Source organism: Fusarium mangiferae (assembly GCF_900044065.1).
Source record: "Fusarium mangiferae strain MRC7560 genome assembly, contig: FMAN_scaffold009, whole genome shotgun sequence".
NCBI lineage: Eukaryota > Fungi > Ascomycota > Sordariomycetes > Hypocreales > Nectriaceae > Fusarium > Fusarium mangiferae.
Genome location: NW_024573929.1, coordinates 330,607 through 349,732, shown reverse-complemented (window position 1 = coordinate 349,732; position 19,126 = coordinate 330,607). Strand labels below are relative to the sequence as shown.

General features: G+C 49.7%; 10 protein-coding genes across 10 annotated transcripts; 7 read left to right on the top strand and 3 right to left on the bottom strand.

Annotated features, from left to right (window-relative positions):
* Nucleotides 1-1,832: 1,832 nt before the first annotated feature.
* FMAN_12215 (uncharacterized protein) lies at nucleotides 1,833-2,582 on the top strand (the record flags this gene model as incomplete). Its single annotated transcript, XM_041834726.1, has 1 exon — nucleotides 1,833-2,582. The coding sequence occupies one exon, from the start codon at nucleotides 1,833-1,835 to the stop codon at nucleotides 2,580-2,582; it is 750 nt and encodes a 249-aa protein (XP_041684961.1).
* Nucleotides 2,583-4,184: 1,602 nt separating this feature from the next.
* Nucleotides 4,185-5,456, top strand: FMAN_12214 (uncharacterized protein; the record flags this gene model as incomplete). Its single annotated transcript, XM_041834725.1, has 2 exons — nucleotides 4,185-4,215; nucleotides 4,264-5,456. The coding sequence occupies 2 exons, from the start codon at nucleotides 4,185-4,187 to the stop codon at nucleotides 5,454-5,456; spliced, it is 1,224 nt and encodes a 407-aa protein (XP_041684960.1).
* A 197-nt stretch (nucleotides 5,457-5,653) lies between these two features.
* On the bottom strand, nucleotides 5,654-6,944 carry FMAN_12213 (uncharacterized protein; the record flags this gene model as incomplete). The annotated part of the gene is made up of 2 exons (XM_041834724.1): nucleotides 5,654-6,371; nucleotides 6,424-6,944. The coding sequence occupies 2 exons, from the start codon at nucleotides 6,942-6,944 to the stop codon at nucleotides 5,654-5,656; spliced, it is 1,239 nt and encodes a 412-aa protein (XP_041684959.1).
* A 1,582-nt stretch (nucleotides 6,945-8,526) lies between these two features.
* FMAN_12212 (uncharacterized protein) lies at nucleotides 8,527-9,046 on the top strand (the record flags this gene model as incomplete). The annotated part of the gene is made up of 2 exons (XM_041834723.1): nucleotides 8,527-8,854; nucleotides 8,898-9,046. The coding sequence occupies 2 exons, from the start codon at nucleotides 8,527-8,529 to the stop codon at nucleotides 9,044-9,046; spliced, it is 477 nt and encodes a 158-aa protein (XP_041684958.1).
* A 744-nt stretch (nucleotides 9,047-9,790) lies between these two features.
* FMAN_12211 (uncharacterized protein) lies at nucleotides 9,791-10,474 on the top strand (the record flags this gene model as incomplete). The annotated part of the gene is made up of 1 exon (XM_041834722.1): nucleotides 9,791-10,474. One exon carries the CDS (start codon nucleotides 9,791-9,793, stop codon nucleotides 10,472-10,474), a length of 684 nt encoding a protein of 227 aa, XP_041684957.1.
* Nucleotides 10,475-10,824: 350 nt separating this feature from the next.
* Nucleotides 10,825-11,517, top strand: FMAN_12210 (uncharacterized protein; the record flags this gene model as incomplete). Its single annotated transcript, XM_041834721.1, has 1 exon — nucleotides 10,825-11,517. One exon carries the CDS (start codon nucleotides 10,825-10,827, stop codon nucleotides 11,515-11,517), a length of 693 nt encoding a protein of 230 aa, XP_041684956.1.
* Nucleotides 11,518-11,624: 107 nt separating this feature from the next.
* On the bottom strand, nucleotides 11,625-13,402 carry FMAN_12209 (uncharacterized protein; the record flags this gene model as incomplete). Its single annotated transcript, XM_041834720.1, has 4 exons — nucleotides 11,625-12,129; nucleotides 12,180-12,325; nucleotides 12,377-12,999; nucleotides 13,054-13,402. 4 exons carry the CDS (start codon nucleotides 13,400-13,402, stop codon nucleotides 11,625-11,627), a joined length of 1,623 nt encoding a protein of 540 aa, XP_041684955.1.
* A 623-nt stretch (nucleotides 13,403-14,025) lies between these two features.
* On the top strand, nucleotides 14,026-15,386 carry FMAN_12208 (uncharacterized protein; the record flags this gene model as incomplete). Its single annotated transcript, XM_041834718.1, has 3 exons — nucleotides 14,026-14,130; nucleotides 14,181-14,563; nucleotides 14,618-15,386. 3 exons carry the CDS (start codon nucleotides 14,026-14,028, stop codon nucleotides 15,384-15,386), a joined length of 1,257 nt encoding a protein of 418 aa, XP_041684954.1.
* A 108-nt stretch (nucleotides 15,387-15,494) lies between these two features.
* Nucleotides 15,495-17,185, bottom strand: FMAN_12207 (uncharacterized protein; the record flags this gene model as incomplete). Its single annotated transcript, XM_041834717.1, has 3 exons — nucleotides 15,495-16,406; nucleotides 16,455-17,044; nucleotides 17,095-17,185. 3 exons carry the CDS (start codon nucleotides 17,183-17,185, stop codon nucleotides 15,495-15,497), a joined length of 1,593 nt encoding a protein of 530 aa, XP_041684953.1.
* A 563-nt stretch (nucleotides 17,186-17,748) lies between these two features.
* On the top strand, nucleotides 17,749-18,381 carry FMAN_12206 (uncharacterized protein; the record flags this gene model as incomplete). The annotated part of the gene is made up of 1 exon (XM_041834716.1): nucleotides 17,749-18,381. One exon carries the CDS (start codon nucleotides 17,749-17,751, stop codon nucleotides 18,379-18,381), a length of 633 nt encoding a protein of 210 aa, XP_041684952.1.
* Nucleotides 18,382-19,126: the final 745 nt, after the last annotated feature.

The window sequence follows — 19,126 nt, the reverse complement described above, 5'->3', positions numbered from 1 at the left end:
GTGGTATGTGCACGGTGTGTGAGGAACTCGTAGACATCATGAGCAAGGTTCTCCGCCAGAATCATGTCTCATTGACTGTTCAGAATCGTCTCTGGTGGCTTCGAAACATATATATCAATTGGCTCCATGAGTATATTGTCAGAACTGGCAGACTTCGTAGTAATTGTCCTATACGCCATCTCGATTCTTCCGTTCTCAATCTTTCTGTTACAGGCCAAAAAGCACTGTTCATGAGGAGGCTGACATATCTGAATCCCTTGCAGGATTTCGGCATTGGTCAATACCCGGTCATACAACACCAACAAGATATCAAGATATCAGGAGCCAATTTGACTCGTCTTACTATTGTGGCCTGAGAGTCGTCTGATGTTCGAGGCGCTTGAATCCCCAGATCTTAGAGGTCTACAACGAGTGGCGATCGAAGGAGTAGGCCTGAGATTGGAACCTGTGGCTGATACCCTGGTTTTTTATTCTTTATTGTGAACAACTTTTGAAGCTGAGGCTTGACGGCCGCCCTGACCGAGTCTTGGTCGGCTTCCACGTGGTTTCCAATGCTCAGTGCGCCGTCTAGATACGCGTTCAACCAAGTTGGATCAAGGTAGAAGAACCGAATCGAGTTCGGTGGTAGACTCGATGGTTCCATGAAGAAGTGATATCAAGGTATATTGGCTAAGAACAACGCATCATAGACCCACGCGACAACAGCAGCCCAGTCTGAGTATGAGGGGTTATTCTGCTCATCATAAAGCCCAGCAGAAAGAGTCTGGCCTAGCTTGGCTCTCATCTTTTCACCCCAGATGCTTAAACCATTGTCCCTTCCAGGCGAAACGCTGCTGAACCATTTCAGCTTGTTCTCCTTCTTGACATCGGCCAGTTTCGTCAACGAGCCTGTTACAGATATTAAGCGTTCCAATACTGCTAGAGCCTCGTCTTAGCTTTCAATGACTTCTTCCTCCGCAGCCAGCAATGCTCGTTTGTATATAGTAGTTCGAAGCCGGACAAATGCGCTCAGAAACTTCTCATCAGCGATATCATTTGCTTTACCCAAGTTCCAAGCGGCGGCAAACGAGTTGTCAACTAAGCCAACCTCTGTATCTAGGATCTGCGGTTAGGTTGAAGACGGATGGATCGGCTTATTAAGGGCAGTGCTGGCGGAAGGAAGGGTGGGAATGAGCACTCCGCGCTGGAGAGCAAGTGTTTCTTCACCAGAGAGGGCTCGATATCGAGTCAATGAATCGCCATCTCTGATGCGTTTGCCCACGCGCTGCCTATCAGCCTCGTGGGCGCTCGCTCAGCAGCCTGGCATACCTGTCCTGTCTTGGCCGCAGCCATTCAAGCCCACTTGTAGGCGTGCCAATGGCTTTGAGGGCATTTTCAAATTCGGCCTGGTCGTCCTGGAGAGCATAATTGGATGTCCAGCTGAAGAACGAGCAAATAATCACCAGCTTGGTGTCAGGCGATGGTTTGAAGCTCGGGCCGATGCTTTCGAGCGACACGAGATGAGCGACGGCACCTAGAGATGCAGTATCCTGATTCCGTGAAGAACCAGGACGATTAGCAATGGCCACACTGAAGCAGCCATTTGTCATAGACGCTGCCACAGCTTTTAGGGCTTCACTGCCCACTTTCCGAACATGAGCCAGGTACCCATAGGATGCCAAGTCGATCTCTCCGGTCGAACTGCCATCTCCTACGTAATGTTGACGAAGTGCCTGTAACAGCTACTTGTTGACGCATATGAAGTCCGCCTGTGAATCCTCTTCGTCCGGTGAGGTAATATAGTATTCATTGCCACTGGCGCCGCACTTGCTCATGAAGAACACGTGGCCTATATGTGTGCTAGTGTTGGCGATTCATTGCTGGAGCTCAAAGCCAACGAAGTCGCACCACTGTACTGCAACGCTGTCTTGAACAGCCCCCTCGTCCCACTGTATGTTGGATGGGAGGCAGAGTACTTCCACATCCCGTATAGCCTCTGGAAACCTCAACACACCCGACGTACTGCTGCTCAAGTGTACCCAGAGCTGATACAGTCCTTGATTCCAACCAAGGATGTCTCCAGAAATAAGTCTCGATACCCCCGTCGTGTAATGGGCGGAAGAGCTCTATTGCATCTGAGTCCGGGCGGGTCAGTAACAAACATGTTGCGAAATTCGGTTGGAAGATTGCCAGAAAGCATGTTGGAGAGCGTTCTTGGGGTCGACAAAAGAGATCAATTGTATGTTGACATGGGGTTCATTCCCTCCCTAGCATGTCGTCTGGATGGGTTACAAGATCAGCTTGTCACTCTGATTAGCGGGACAGCTCATGTACGCCCAACGCTTCCAGACGGGACTGCGATGCCTGAAGCGGTGACTGCGGGCAAAGCTGCTGGATTTACAGCCGACACTCTGGGAATAATTCGCAATCACTGCAATCCACTGCCCTACGGTGTTCACATCTGCTGGGGACTTTCGTGCAGAGATCCTGACTTCCAAGGGCAACACAGCCGCAAGAGTCGCTCACGTGAACCAACCTCCCATGAGCGATGGCCTTTTCGGGCCTCCTCTGGCGGATACTGCCGATCAGTGGAAGATGAATAACTTGGATTACTTCATCCAAAGTTTGAAGATGGAACACTTTGTTCTGCGAATGATCGAGATCCTCGGCGACGCTTCCAGCTGTATGGCACCTCCTGCGGAATCGTATTCCAGTGTCATGAACGCGGCTTTTGGTCGTCCCTTTGACTTGGCCATCGCTGGATGGTCGATTGAACTGAATCACGAGGAACTGCAGCCCCAGACGAGCCTTCAGAACCTCGCTAGAAAGTCCTACACCAAGCTTTCTGACTACGAGTTGCCTCTCCATCTCGGACTCAAAGAATACTCCGACAATGGCCTAGTTGCGTATATGCCTTTGCGAGAAGACGCACCGACGCAGCCAGATTTTGGCAAGATCTTTACGTTCTGGCCCAGCGGCGTGGCTGAAACGGAGCACAACGAAGACTTCGCATGCAACCCAATACATCCATCTACCCTGCCAACCCTGAAAGCCCGCCATGTCGACTTGCTCGAAGATGACCATTCCCTGAAGTCTATGGTATGATCAAAATACGGCAGCAGCAAATCCTTCCCTTCTGTCTCCTTGTCGATGTATTTCACCCCGTGAAAGCTCAGACGGGCGTCCTCCTACCATCAAGCCTGGCGCTTCCAGACTGGGCAGTGCAACAAGCGCTGCGGAAGATCAGGCTGTTCTATTGCGCGGGACCATTCATGTTCCGAGAAGATCCCCTCAAATCACCGAACCCGGCGGGAGCAGAAGATCCTCCAGCGCCGCCAGCTGCCGGTGATGGGGTACATGTCCCGGTCGTGCCGTACGGGAAGTGGTCATGGCTGCAGCCTTATATTGTGGATGACGACATGAAGTACTGGAGCCGACATATTGATAAGGCCGAGGTTAAGGGTGATGTTCTCAAAATGCGCAAGTATTCATTCACAATGGCCGATGGTATTCTGATGTCGACAGAGCCGTTGCTCCATAAAGCCTAGGTGTTTAGGCAAGACATGAGGCACGGCGGAAGTTACTTACTGCTCTATTCAATCCAGTTAGTGTCTAGATTCACGACAATGTGTTTGCTGGGTCGTGTCTTGCCATCTATATGCCGCACGCTCGTTCAGATGCCGCTGTTAGTCTCCATGGTTATGCACTTTAAACATAGGTTTTTTCGATGTTAGGTCAAAGCCAATCCGTTGTTAGTTGCGACTATACATGTGAGCCGCCGACTTCTGTTGAGAACTTGGCCATCGTTTGATGCGCCTGATGAACATGTACTCGGGTCTGTGACTACCAGTGCCACTGAGAGAAAACATGAAGTACGGTGTACATTTAGAGATTATCGATGGAGCATAGTGAAGCAATCGTAAGTAGCGTTGGTGATCCTGGCGAAGAAAGCTAAGGCTAGAAAGAAGTGATGAGTTCCATGGAAATTTATATGTTATAGACATGAAATTGAAGCAGTAGCATCATGAGGTGGTGCTGTGTTGCGCTCCGCACAATTGTATGCCCGCTGGATCCCGACATCCAATGAATGCCTCTAAAATTTCACCACCATCAAATTCCTAAAACCAACATTACCACCCCTCCTCAGCATGTTCACAACGCCATGGATATGCCGAACCTGCACAAGAGCATTAACACGCTCTCACATGCGCCAATTCGTGCGCTTCGCAACCAATGGTTCGACCTTCTCTCAATCTCTCTCTCTCCCTCCGCTGACCATCACAGATGCCTCACCACTGCTCGCACCCGCCCTCCTCCAGCGCGCTCAATCCCTCACAACCGAACACGACGACCTCCAGAAAACCCTCAACAACTCCTTCGATTCTACCATAGCGAAACGCGTCGGCGAATTATCCCGTGTAGCCGAAGCGCTGAAAGCATGGCAGACCTCTCAAGCCTCGGTCGCCGAATTGACCTCCATGCTCGACGACCCCGACCAAGATGCTGATCTCGCTGCCATCGCCCGCGATGAACTCTCCTCCGAGACAGGGAAACTCGAATCCCTCGCCCGTAGACTCTCAGCAAGCTTAACACCCCGCCATCCCTTCGCCGACTTCCCATGCATGCTGGAATTCCGCCCTGGGCCAGGCGGCCTTGAAGGACGGTACTTTATGGACACTTTGTTCAAGATGTACAAGGCGCTGTGCATGCGCCGCGGTTACCGCCACACAGTAGTAAAATACGAATTCGCCGATACCGCAGGGGACTCCTCCTCATCCGCCGGCGAAAATCCCCTCCAAGAAGCAATTCTCGAAGTCCACGACCAAGGCGCCTTCGACATCTTCCGCAGCGAAGCAGGCATGCACCGCGTCCAGCGCATCCCCAGCACCGAGACCAAAGGCCGTGTGCACACCAGCGCCGTCGCTGTCTGGGTTCTCCCCTCGTTCCCCGAGAACGGCGCTGCAAACATCGACTTTGACGATCCAGAGAGTGACTTCTACGTCAACCCGCAAGAGGTCAAGATTGAGACGATGCGAGCGAGAGGTGCGGGAGGACAACACGTTAATAAGACTGAGTCTGCTATTCGGATGACGCATTTGCCTACTGGTACGACTGTGTCGATGCAGGATCATCGGTCGCAGCAGCGTAATCGTGAAGAGGCATGGAAACTGCTTCGTTCGCGAATTGCTGATCAGCGACGAGAAGCTCGTGAAGAGGAAGCGTCAAATCTGAGAAACAGCGTACTCTCCAAGACACAGATCACACGAGGCGATAAAATCCGAACATACAACTACAACCAGGACCGATGTACCGACCATCGAGCAGGTGTTGACGTGCACGACCTACCGAATGTGCTTGAGGGTGGTGAAAAGCTAGATCGAATCATGGACGGCGCAAAAGATTGGCTTGTGAACAAGGACATTGAACTCCTCATGGCCGAGGAAGAAGCCAAAGACAAGCCCAACGGCAAGAAATAGATGTACAACACTGTAGCATAGACATTGTATTATCATGTACAGAACCCGCTGTAGGGAACCCAAAACTGCTGAATAGATGACGATAACCGAGCTTCATATCTTCGTGCCATTATACGTATCAAGAACCGAACCAAACTCCAGCATGCATCCGACGAGGATACCGCGCTCCCAGCTAACTCCATGCATTCAAGTCCATTTCACATTAATCCTCCAAGGACAACCTTTCCGATACTAGCCACCTCCGTCTTGACATGACTTCGACTTTGTTCTTCAAAGTCTCGTACTATGCCTTGCACAATGATCTTGCGCACGCGCGAGTCCGCTTTCGTGAAGAGTTCAGCGACAGGTGCAGAACACTCTCTAGGTGATGGAACCAACGCCAGAAATCTCGTGTAGCAATCGATCAACACATCGCACAGCGTCGCAAACGTCTCGAAGTAATCGGGGTCAAATGGCAGCGATGGCGTGAGTAGAAAAGTATACTCCTCTCCAGGAAGAAGATCTGTTTCAGAAGCTGCAAAGTTCATCACTGATAGTGCAGGACCACCGGCTGCGGGGAGAGAAGCCATTTCGTCGACCATGGGGTGCATGTCAGCTGCTGATGTTGAGCGACGAGATTTACCGCCTGGGCGACGGAACATGCTTGGCAAACGGGCGCGGGTGAGCGATGCAGCTGTTGATGATTCGCCGTGGAGTTGTTGGAAGGAGTCGAATTCGGAGAGGAGGGAGTTAAGACTTCGGAGGAATTCGATCGAGGTGGAGGAGTACAGGTCGATGATTGTCGGGAGGGAGAGACCGAGGAGGAGATGGTTCGTTGCTTTGCGACCAAGCTTTCGAGCGTCGAGCGAGGGCATGCGACTGAGGTCCGTCTTTTCGAAGAGATATGTCTTGAACCAATAAATCCGTCCTTCATGTCTATGCCATTGTTAGCTACCACCCAAACCGCTTTGCCCAAGGTTCAACATACGCTTTCCGCAGATACTCCAACGTCGCGATGCGCTTATTCGCAAGCTCTGTAACATGGTGATGCATGATCCCCGCCTCATTCTGCTGCCACATTCCCGACGTCCCAACCGCCCCATTCGGCATTATCCCAATCGGCGTATTCGGCACGATGCCCCCATGAAGGGTCGTCGACCCCGTCGCACTCCGAGTCAACATCTGCACTTCCACCGGCGCCGCACTTTCCACACCGTCTGGTCTAGGCGCTACCTTTGCAGCAGCAGAGAGAGCGTAATCCGGCAGCGCAGGAGGTGCCGTAGCATCCGTGACAAAAGCGTTGGGCCCGTTGCCAAACGAACTCCCGCGTCTGCTCGACAGCGATGCCTTTCGCGAGAACGACGCTTTGCGGTCTTTGGGGAGGATGCTTGTGTTTAGAGGATCAACGGCGTGGCCGTCGCGCGTGGTAGGACGAGAAGCAGCGTTGGAGGAGAAGATGGATGTCGAGAAGATGGGCGTGCCCGTGTTGTTTGGTGTTTTGGGAGGCATGTTCTGTGAGGATCTGGCCCTGGGGGGCGTAAGGCAAGGTTGCGTTTGTGGTTGTTCTCTAGCCGTGCGTTAAAGGAGGGCGAGGGGTGTGATGATCGGCAGTCGAAGGAGCCAACAGCTGGCGTTTTCGCCCAGAGCCGCACGCGGATTGCAGCGTCGCAGTGAATCCACGGCGGGGGGCGTTTGAGGGATGCAAGAGATTAGGTGTTTCGATTCGCTGGACGATACGCCTGCAGGCGCTCAGCGCCGCTTTTTTCGCTTCGTTTGTTCGATTATCTCTCTCGTGAATCTCAATATCGGATCGTCGTGCTCATCAGTCACTTTAAAGGCAAAAAATGGTGGTGAAGGGTGTACCGCTGGAAGTTTGAACCCCTGGTGCCGAAAGTGGATTGGGGGGGGGATTGCTTTTGGAATGGAAGGGAAATAAAAGATCCAGGGCCTCGCACGCGGACGCATGGGTAAGGTAACCCTGGAAGGGTTCAAATTGAAGATCCGCTAAACCTCCTCCAGCGAAAACCGGAATAAACCACCATTCTTGGCAAGACGCGCATAGAGGATCAGTTTCGTGATTTTAATTGAAAGACATAAGGGCCGATTGAAGATGATCGTTTTTTTAGCTGGTTACAGGCTCAAACGTGTTGCAGCGAAATTGAGGACGTTGTTAGAGTTGGCCGACAGCTATGCGCGTGACGGGCATCAAATGTTAGTCTAGACAGAGACATACTCGGAGGGGGAAGATACGAGGTTACGCTTAGCCGGCCATTGAATAGAAACCATTGGATAAGGAGTTCTTCACTGTTCTCGTCGATTTTTAGAGCATGCAAGCCAATCACAGGACCGCATACAAGCCATCATGTAAAGCATGCCCTACCCTGCAGGAGCAAGATCGCATTCATCGCGACGGGGAGTGAGCTTTGTAAACAATACTATGTGAGACATGTCTGACGAGCATGGTTCATTACCTAGCTCGCTTAGTACCAAATGATTGTGCTAACCAGTCTTGCGTGAAATTGTTGATGGAAAGCCGTTCTGTTCGTTATTTATCTTCTTAGAGGCTCTAGCCTGGGACAGGCCCAAAAGATCTCGGTGAGCGCGATTTCTCACTATGAACTGGGCGTAACATAATTTGATCTTGTTTCTTTAGAAAGAGTAGACCTGATACCAGAAATTGTCGACGGTCAGCCAACCTTTGCGGAAAGTACAAGTTTCAAGGTCTCGATTTAAGCTCAGCACGGCACGCTAACGCCGTGACGTCTTTGTGAAACCTCAAGACCCCTCATTGCTCACTCCCCTCAGAGCGCCATCGCAGCCATTTTCGATGGGAGCAACAACGCATGAATACCAGATAACCACCCAAAATGACAACTATTCACATCTTGCGCCATGGACAGGCTTTACACAAGTAATCCACCCTCCATCTCATCCCTCACCTCGCTGACAACCCAGCGTCGAGAGAGGCTATCCCCACCGCGACCCTCCCCTAACAGATCTAGGCACACGTCAAGCCCGCAACGTTCAACAAACCATAGCAATCCAACCAGATCTAATAATCGTATCGCCCATGACGCGAACAATACAGACAATGTACATCGTCTTCCGGTATCTCCTCCACAGCACCAAAACTCCAGTCCAAGTATGGCCCGACCTCCGCGAAGCCCACGACGCAACCTGCAACAAGGGAATTTCACGAAAAGAATCAGCAGACAAGTTTCCAAACCTTGACTTTTCAGCTTGTCCGGAGAAGTGGGACTTTCCGCCGCATACCCCGGATGATGCAACGGTACGAGCCGAGAGAATTCGGCGGCGGTTGAAAGATGTTGCTAGGACCGGGGGCTATAAAAACATCATGGTGGTCACGCATCGAGGCATTGCTGCGTTTCTGGTGCAGGGCGATAGATTCAGTGTTTGCGGTAAGAGTACCATTACAGTCTGAGATCTGAGCTGATGATGTAGAACACCGGTCATATCGCTTCGCCACGAGTGAAGAAGTCGACAATGCGAGGCATGGAGTTAACGTAGATACAGGCCTTGAGCAAGATTTTGGTCCGACAGTGTTGATAGCAGCCGAGAAGCCGAAAACTCGCCAAGGCAAGTCAAGCTGACGGGTAACTACTATCAATAGATGTATAGCCCCCGGCCTGAAAACATCATCTCTAGGCTTGGCCGATCAAGAGGTTTGCGGAGAATACAACCCTGGACTACAGTGCTGATCTCGTCTCACTAAGCAATAATAATGATCAACTGGAAATATTGCTAGAAGAGTCCAGTGGGCCACGTCAACATAAGCGGAATACCACCCATCCTTTCGCAATCACCGAGCCCACTTTCGCATTGGATCCCATCAGTTCTCGCAATTTGGGGTCCATGACAACTCCAAGTAAGCCGGAACAAACCCATAAAACCTCCAACCGTTTCAAAACAAAACCTAATTGGATGAACAGGTGCCAGTGCCGGAGCTATCCAGCAAGCTATCGATAGTTTAACTAAAATAAAGAAGCGCTACAGCCAAGCCTCACGAGTATATTTACAGACACCAACCCTCATCTCTGCATCAGTGGCGGTGTAATGCATCCTGCAACTCCATGCTTACAGCTATTTACGTTATCCCGTAAGCCAAGCCACTGCAGGGCTGGCCAGTAGAAACATCTCCGCTGATTACTTTCAACGCGCTGTGGAGATGGGATGAGAAAAATGTCAGCACTAGTAGGGCTGAGCTCGGCATCACGGCAGTTTAAATAATCTCCCAATTCCAGATCCAAGGCCAAATAGAAAAGAGAAAAAAGTATTCAGTGCTTATTTCTCTTTCTTTCTTTTATTTCTTGGAGAATTTTATTTACTGAGAAATCATGGCTTTCGTACGACCGTTGCTATACGTTGCCCTCGGGCTTCTCATGGTTGTATCCATCATCGAACTCTCCTTCATATCAAGCATGGTCGGTTGGCTACACGGTAACGCTAGCGGAACTTTCTCATTCGAGTACCGCGGTACAAGACATAATCTCAAAGGCGAGCCTGCAAACTTGATCGTTGATCAGGGACATACCAGCAACGGCGCAGCGGGAACAGCATTCGTCCTCATCGGCTGCGGAGGAATCCTCGCTTTGATTCTTCGCAACAGACAGAACCCTGGAAAATTCAGTCGGTTCTTTTACAACACGTGGCTTGTCTTCAACGTCCTCAGTTTGCTTCTCATCCTCACGGCTCTTATTTACACCTTTGTTGTTACGAACAATCATAACGGACAGCGTATCAACCCTAGTGTTGCAGCAGGTCTTGACGATGATGAGAAATACCCTCTTCAGTCATGGACGCCTCAGAATTGGTTCTCAGCATTCTTGAAACTCGACCTCACCAACTCGAATGAGAGAAACGACATTGAACATCACTTGCGTCTCATGCGAGGTTGGCAGTACAACCTTATCCCCTTCTTCATCATTCACCTTGTTGAGACCGGCCTTGCACTATGGGACGCTATGCTTCGACGGAAGGAACCTGTGCCAGCCTATGCGCCACCCAAGCACACCGTCTGAGTCAATAGTGTATACGAAAAGGATTGGTATCCTTGTAGGATGGAACGTTATTTTTATTGGGTACATAAAGGAAGAAATATGGCATCGTACCTCTGCATAAAATGTATAGAGGTCCAATCTTTAATGATATAATAAATAAGATAAATAAGATAAATAATCTACCCACCTGCTTCATTCGTGATAGGTGCCAGTTACATAACTCAATTGTGATTACAAATCCTGTACAGAGGACACGAAGGGCGTGCAAATCTGTCACTAGGGCGCCTAGCGGGGCCTTATCTCAACACCATAAAAGCATCTACAACCTCACGATACTCAAGCTTGTCTAACTATCCACAAAACAGATCAAAATGACTTGTTCACTCTTCATCGGCAACAAGCGCTACTCCTCTTGGTCAATGCGACCCTGGGTTCTCCTCAAAGCCCTCGAGGTCCCCTTCGACGAGAAACTGAACCTCTTCAAACCCGGCCTTCGTCAACCTGACTTCCTCGCTTTTTCACCAAGCGGAAAAGTCCCCTGTCTTCACGACGGAGAAACATCAATTGTTGTATGGGACTCGTTGGCTATCTGCGAGTACATTGCTGAGAAAAACCCCGCCGCTTGGCCGACGGATGCAGCAGCACGCGCTTTTGCTCGCTGTGCCGCTGCGGAAATGCACTCTGGCTTCGACGCCATTCGCGATGAGTGCTCTATGAACGTTGGATTGAGGATTGAGCTCGGAACACCGAGTGAAGCACTTCAGAGGGATATCAACCGCTTCAATGAGCTTTTTAAAGAGGGGTTGGACAAGTTTGGTGGACCGTGGTTGGCGGGTGATAAGTTTACGGTTGTGGATGCTATGTATGCTCCTATTGCTTCAAGGGTGAAGACCTATGGTATTGAGCTGGATGGTGCGGCAAAGGAGTACGCTGATCGGTTGTTTGAGCATGAGGCTGTGCAGGCGTGGATTCAGGGCGGTATCAAGGAGACGAGCAGAGAGCCTTTCCACGAGGAGGATTGTGTGAGAGGCCGAAAGGTTCTGAAGGACTTGACCAAGGAGTAAAGTATCTATTCAGCGTCGGAAAGGTACTGTTGGCTAAGAGAATGGCTATATAATCGAAAAAAACTAAGTGTGTTTGGGATATGGTAGACTCAATAAGGTCCTAGCAGTTAGTTTGCCCCAGAGGAAGTTCCCGCGAAGCTTAGATATGCCATCTTGGTAAGGAATCGAAACTTCTTTCCCCAAATGATGAATGCACCTGCGAATACAGTGATGATAAATGACAGGAAACCAACCAGGATAAAGGTATCCTGCACACCCATACTGTCAATCCAAGGTTGAATACCAAACGTCATAGCACAGCCAATGATGTTTCTGATCAAGATAACAGTCGTGATGGCTTCACCATCAACCTCCTTGTAGCAGTCAACAACATACGCCATCGTAAGCGCAGCTGCAACAGTCAACCCAAAGCCAACGAGCCCCATGCCGACAACGGGCCCGACCCAAGGTAACGAATTAGCTGCGCCGACGCCGTAAAGTAGGAGGCCACCTGACATTAGGAATGCCATTGGGATGAAAACCCAGAGACGGAACTCTGGCTCGAACCAGCCGCGGTTTCGGCGTGTGAGGAATAGGACAAGCTTGTCGTTAAAAGGACCCGCCATCAAGGCTCTGATGGAAGGTTAGCATAAAAACAGTGCTGTTTTGTGAAGGAAGCTTACCCGAAGAGACCTCCAATAAGAGGGGATAGCCAGATCAGACCCAAGGCCTCATTGCTCATGTTATAGGGTGATGAGCCCAAGATGGAAGCTGTAGTGGTTCCCAAGACGGTAATCCATGATACGCAAGCCCCGTACTCGAGACCGCTCTGCATTAGGTAAGTATATCGTCAGTTTGAGGGAGGAATGCTTCCGCTTACCCAAACAATGGCTGGAAACCAAGCTAGTTGCAGAGGTCGATAGACCTGCCTGACAAACTGTCCCCAAGTTCCTGGAAGAACAACCCAAGGGCGGTACTGAAGACGAAATGAGTCTGTCTCCAGGACTTGGCCAACTCTGTATACACTACCATTAGTCAGTGCGGAATGTAGTTGCTTTTCTCCTTTATCGTCGTGTTGGATGGCCTCCAAGACAGACTCTTGGGCTACATGCTCTGGATCTTGAGGTAGCTCCGAATCTCTGGGGAAGTTGCTTTCTTCCAGAGTAAAGAAGATAGCAACAAAGAGCACACCACACAAGATAGCACCCCACCAATATACCCAACGCCAACCGAGAGTTTCGATCATGTACCCAGAGCAAATTGGACCGACTGACGAGCCTGCTGATAGACCGAAGGCGTAAATACCCAAGGCGAAACCTCGCTCATGAGCAAAGAAGATATCGGCGATCGAGATGGGAACGAGAGCCTCGTATGGCGCACGGCTTAGTCCAAAGAGGACGTGAGCGCCGATGAAGTCACCGGAGTTTCTTGCAGATGCAAGCCAGATATGGCAACCGATCACTACAGCCAAACTGGAAAGGTATGCAATGCGCCGACCAAACTCTGCCAGACATTAGCACGCGTACTACTTGAGCCAAGACGATTCTCGATACTCACTATGAGAAAGAGGCGTGAAAAAGACATTTCCAACTCCAAGCATCAGTAGTGTCAAGGCAGTACCGATGTTGAGTTGGTTGATAGATGTCCCAAGCGCATCTTGAATATCGACATAAACAGAACTTTCCCAGTTGCCGAGGGCAGTCATGACAGTGCTGTATATGACGAGCAAGAATAGATGATATCTCTTCCGCCAGACTGACCACCGAAGTGGATCACCCAGACTGTCAGATGGAGTCGGAACAAGGATAATGTCTCCATTTTCATTGGTGTTGTAGGATGGTCGAGTGACGAGATAGACTGTTCCAGGGACGACTTCATAGTCGGAGTGGGAAGGGCGGTCCTCCATGATGATTCAGAAGGGGTTGTTAGAGAGATGTTTGATGAGTTTGATGCTGAAGTCATAGTTTAAGACGACGAGGTGACTTTATAGACTTGTCAACTCGACTACCGATAAGGAGTTCAGCGATCATGGTCAACCTGCCGATGACTATGCCGGCCATTCATGGTGGGAGGAGAATCTGGGGGTTGAACCAAGCCCAAAGAGGTCTTCCGACGCACCAAATTTCAAGGCTAGGAGCGATAACGGCCTCAGATGATCTGATGACCAGCAGATCAATCATCCAGAAGAGGAAAGAAAAGTTAGAAATGCAAGAGAGGTTATGGCGATTTGAGTTTCGAGCGAGACTAATCTCCATTAGGTCTTCCGACAGACTAAAACTGATCCTTGTCTGCCTGTTGACCAATGATTTGGCTGGGGTTTCATCTCGAACTCCAATACCCGGAAGTATATCCGTAGGCCGAGGAGTTGAGCTAGGCTGTATTGGCTCTTGCGATAAGCTAATGCAGCTTCGTTTGATCTGGCTTCAATAGAAGAGAGCGGAAAATGTGCTATAAATTCCGAAAATGTTGTCTCCCTTCAATTCTTGATAGACTACAACTACTCAGCATTCTTCATCCGGGATCTTCACCATGACGCTTCTATCAAAGCCAAGCATCTCAATGGAAGATGTACGAAACACTATCGACACTTACATCAAAGGACTCTCAGATGATCTCTATACTCTGAACAAGCAGGTAAGACTCTGTTAGTATTCACCATTCAAAAGACTCATACCTTTGCCCAGATCCACGACGAACCAGAAATCGCTTTTCAAGAGTTCAAAGCTCAAGCTCATATTTCTGACTTCCTTGAACGACAAGGGCACATCGTTCAACGAGGCGCTTACAACTTACCTACATCCCTCGAGTCTACATATGGCTCCAAAGGCCGATGCGTCAACTTTAATGCGGAGTATGATGCCCTTCCCAGCCTTGGCCATGCTTGTGGTCATAACTTGATTGCTATAGCTAGCATTGCTGCATATCTCGCTTTGACACATACTTTGAACAAGTATGGCGTTGATGGGAGAGCGCAATTACTAGGTACGCCTGCTGAGGAGGACGGCGGAGGGAAGATTCTCCTCCTCAATGCTGGGGCTTACCAGAAGGCTGATCTATCTTTGATGATGTAAGTTGCCATTAGCTTCGCCACCTTTTTTTTAAACCATCTAACGACTACCAGTCACCCTTTTGTAGAAGACCAATTCCGTCCAAAGGGTACAATCGGATCCGCCGGCCAAAGCAGCATCGCAATCGTCGACTTGATCGCCGAGTTTCGCGGCACCAGCGCTCACGCCTCCGGAAATCCATGGGATGGAATCAACGCTCTTGACGCCCTGGTAGCCTCATACAACAACATCTCAATGCTACGACAGCAGATAAAGCCAGATGAGCGCATCCACGGATGCATTCTCCAAGCGCCGAAGATCACGAATGCGATACCAGAGTATACAAAGGTCAAGTTCTCGATCCGAAGTCCAAAGATGAACTCTTTGAAGAAACTAACCCAGCGAGTGCGGAACTGTCTTGAGGCCAGCGGATTAGCTACGGGCTGTGAAGTTGAGATCATGGAAGACTTGGCGTACGCTGATCTCTGGGTGAACGATCCTCTCTGCTCCCTATTCAAGGGCCACATGAACAGTCTGGGTATTTCGTTATCACAAGGTAGTCAACAAGAGAGCATAGGTGGGTCGACTGATATGGGGAACGTCAGTCAAGCCATCCCTGGTCTACATGGGATCATCGGGATACAGGCACCACCGGGCACTTTTCCTCACAACCATGCTTTTGCAGAAGCTGCTGGTACGAAGGAAGCATATTTGAGAATCTTGGGGGCTGCGAAGGGTATGGCTCTGACTGCGTGGTCTGCTATTGTCGATGATAAGGTGTTTGCTGAGATTCAGGATCATTTTGACAACATGAGCAAGATGGATGAGAGCTTGAGTCTATGAATAGAATAAGTAGTTCCAGTAGGGCAGAAATTCACAATCCACCACACGTTCGAACAATTACATTCATGCAAAATGAGTATATTCTTCATATCGAGGAGCTTTCCTTCCCTACAGAACCACTGTTTTGAGCAGAGACTCTTGGAACAGGATGTCGAGCCCTAACGAAAAAGTCTCCTCTGTACCAGCCACTGCAGGGTTCTGTTCTGTCAAAGCTCCAGCAACAGGCGCAAAACCATCGAGAAGTCTTGGTCCCCATGCACGAGAAAGAAACTTCACCACAGATCTCACTGCCCTGCCACCGGCAAAGTGATTCATCGCCTCAACCTGGAGTACGATGAGGTCTTGACTTTTGGTCGTTGTCGTACCGATGCCAAGAACAGTGATCGCCCAAAGCAGGCTTGTAAAGTCAAACCGTACCCTGGCGAGGTGATGAAGTGCTGTTTCGCAAAGGACTACCACTGAAGGGTCTTCAGCACGTAGACATGGGTTCTCAATTTTGGTGATTAGTAGTTCGATGGCCAGTGAGTAGATACTTCTAATGTGGAAACTTTCAGCATTATGGTTGGCACTTGAGACTTCCTGATCGGCGACCGTTGCTATCTGATTGATGTGGCCCAATCCGACTTGGCACTCGTTCAGTCTGCTCCTCAGCTCTCGCAGTCTGGCCTGCATATCATTTGGCGCCACGCTGAGCCGATGATGCAAAAGATGAGAGACCTGGAACAAGATATTGAAAAGCTCGATTGGCAGCCACGCAGATAGTCCTGCTTTTACGAAGCCCCGAAAGTTGGCGTCCGATTCTAGAACGGGTGATCTTGACCATAGGGTTATAATCTTGGAAAGGTCATGGTAATTGCGTAGGTAGCTTGGGCGAAAGACACTATTGATGGCGACATGATAGACCAATGTCTCTAGAATCAGAGCTTGGTGGGTGTTTTGAGGCGGTTGGTCAAGTGCTAGGCATAAAGGTGCTGTGACCGATAGATAGGTCAGAGAGTCGGTAGTAGAGTTTTCGAATCTCTATATATTGATCAGCTTTGGTAGAAGTGGTGGAAGTCGTGTACTCACCTCAAACACATGCAGCAAAAGTAAAGTCGCAATATTGGAGTCCTGAGTAAGACTCTCCTCACTCCGAATACTCAGGCGAAGCTGCTTCAGGGCGTCGCTGTGTTGCTGCAGGGCGTGTATACGCCAGTCAGGTTGAAGCTGCGAAATAATGATAGCCGAACACGCGAGCCAGGCATGCAGCATACTGCGGGAATTAGCCAAGGCTTCGAAACCCTGAGCCAGCATTGAGAACTCTCGGCCTTGATCTAGTCTCGACGTGGCCTGGTCGAGGACCTCGAGCAGACCCGTCATTGAACATGAGGGCAGGCCTTGGAAGCATTCGTTGAAGGCCCCCGTGTTGCTGATGTGTATCGGAGAAGATAGGCGGCTTCCGTTTCGTAGGATTAATTCGTCACTGAGAGATTCTGGCGTGCTGGTTTCATCACTAGAGTCCCCATCCAACCGAGGACTCGGGCTCCCCTCACAAACCCGGGCAAGGAGCTTCCGACTGCGGCGCTCATCATCGCTGCGCCAACTACATGAAACTCTACGGCTCGAACAGCTACCACAAGTTGGGCGGCATTCATCGCATTTCTTCCGTCGACTTCGGCCTACGAGCAGAGTCAGTGATTTTGCCACTATGAGCAGAGGGCAGGCTTACATGGGATGCAACCGCCTGGGGAGCGACGATGCTTCACGCGCTTCTCTGCACGAACCCAGCCCCCTGAGTAAAGTTCAAATTGCGCAAACATCGGCCAGTTGCCGTTGGATCTTGGGAATGTGAAAGGCGAGTGGTAGATAGAGTTACTAATCCGGGATTGCGGGGTTTGGGTAATGCGTTAGACTATGCTATCTCGGGATAGTTCCAGTCTGACGTTAGAAGAAACCAGCCTTAACTAAGAAGTATGCAAGTTCTTACTATTAGAGTTATAAATAATAAAGACAGGGGATTTTTTCACTGTATATAAATTATTCCTTTATTAAATGCTTAGAGATAAAGTGTATAAAAGTGAAATGATAAAATTCAACTCTCTCATCCTGTTTCAGCATGTTGATAAAATCACAATTGTAGGGACTGGTATCAGTACATTGTTGCAGATAGCGCAAGTAAGGATTAACAGCGGTTCGGTTCGGGTCGTTGACGATATACCATAGTGCTAGTCAAGATTAGGTTCACAGTCGAAGAACCTCGGCAACCTTACTCAACTATATAATCCCCGTTGTGCCCCAGAGAGTTGAGAAATATTATGGCTGGAACTCACTGCTCAATAAAAACCTGGCAATTCTAAATAACCACACTTCTCGGAGCATGAAAATGATCCTTAAATACGACCCTGAGTTTCAGGCCGTACACGATGCATTCGAAAAGAATTTCAAGCTTGAGCCTCTGTCTTTAGATTATATCGAGAGCTCTGCTAGAAGACGTGAAGCGTCCATGCAAGCCTTTATCCCGAAACAGGTGGTTCATCCAGACATGGAGCAAGCCACTCACCCTATCGTTACTTCTGACGGCCATGCTATCACAGTCGTCAGCTTTAGAAAAAGAGACCCCCAATCGAGCCCTGGACCAGCTCTTCTTCATTTCCACGGAGGGGGCAGGATAATGGGATCAGCCGAGGGGGGAGCAATGATATTGTCAGCCCTGGTTATGGAAACCTCTATCCCCATCTTTAGTGTCAATTATCGACTTGCTCCTAAATTCAAGGGCCCCATTCCTGCTCTAGATGGCTACGCCGCCTTGCTTTGGTTGCAAAACAGAGCAGATGAGTTCAACGTGGACCCGGCAAGAATTGCCCTCCTTGGCTATAGCGGAGGTGGAGGTGTTGCTGCCGGCGTGGGTTTGATCACCCGTGACCGGAACCTACAGCCTCCTCAAGCCAAGCAGATTCTGATCTACCCGATGCTCGACGACCGCAATCTGGTAGAGAATAAGGGTCTGAAGCCTTGAGCTACCTGGACGTGGGAAGAGAATAAGGTAGGGTGGACAGGTCTTCTTGGAGGTCAAGCAGGAAAACCAGACGCCCCAGTTTCGCAATACGCGGCTCCTGCTTGAGCAACAAATACGGCCAATCTACCACCGACATATCTCGATACTGGAGATCTTGAAATCTTTCGCAATGAGGTCGTCACGTATGCTGCGAGAGTGCTTGCCCAGAACGTTCCTGTTGAGCTCCATGTTTATCCCGGCGTGCCTCATGCGTTTGAGTTGATTGCGCCCAACATCGGAGTCTCGAAAAGGGCTATCGAGAACAAGCGGGGAGCCATGACAGACTTCTAAGGCTACCCCTTTACAGTAATCTTTAAACAAGTTCAGGAAGCAGATGCAACATCTTCTTGGGCTAGGGATAGGTAATAGGCGATAAAGCCGAAATAAATGAAGATTTAGTTTATGCTAACTCCGGTTGAATAAAAAGAATCACAATTTGATTTCTGCCCACTCATTTCTCAAGGTTCTTGGTTCATGGAATCGCACATCTAAGGATTCAATCTAGCCAATTTAAATGCTACCGCACCACTATCCGAAATACATATATACTCCTTTCAGAAACCAATGTGTGATCTCGGCTTTAAACAGGAGAGACATCCATTCTGACCGTCCGCTCCTCACTAAGTTCTCTCTGCTGATCTAATCTCTCATCGAAAAGTCTCAACAGCACAAGTCTATATAGAAACCCGTACCAGCGATTTAACAA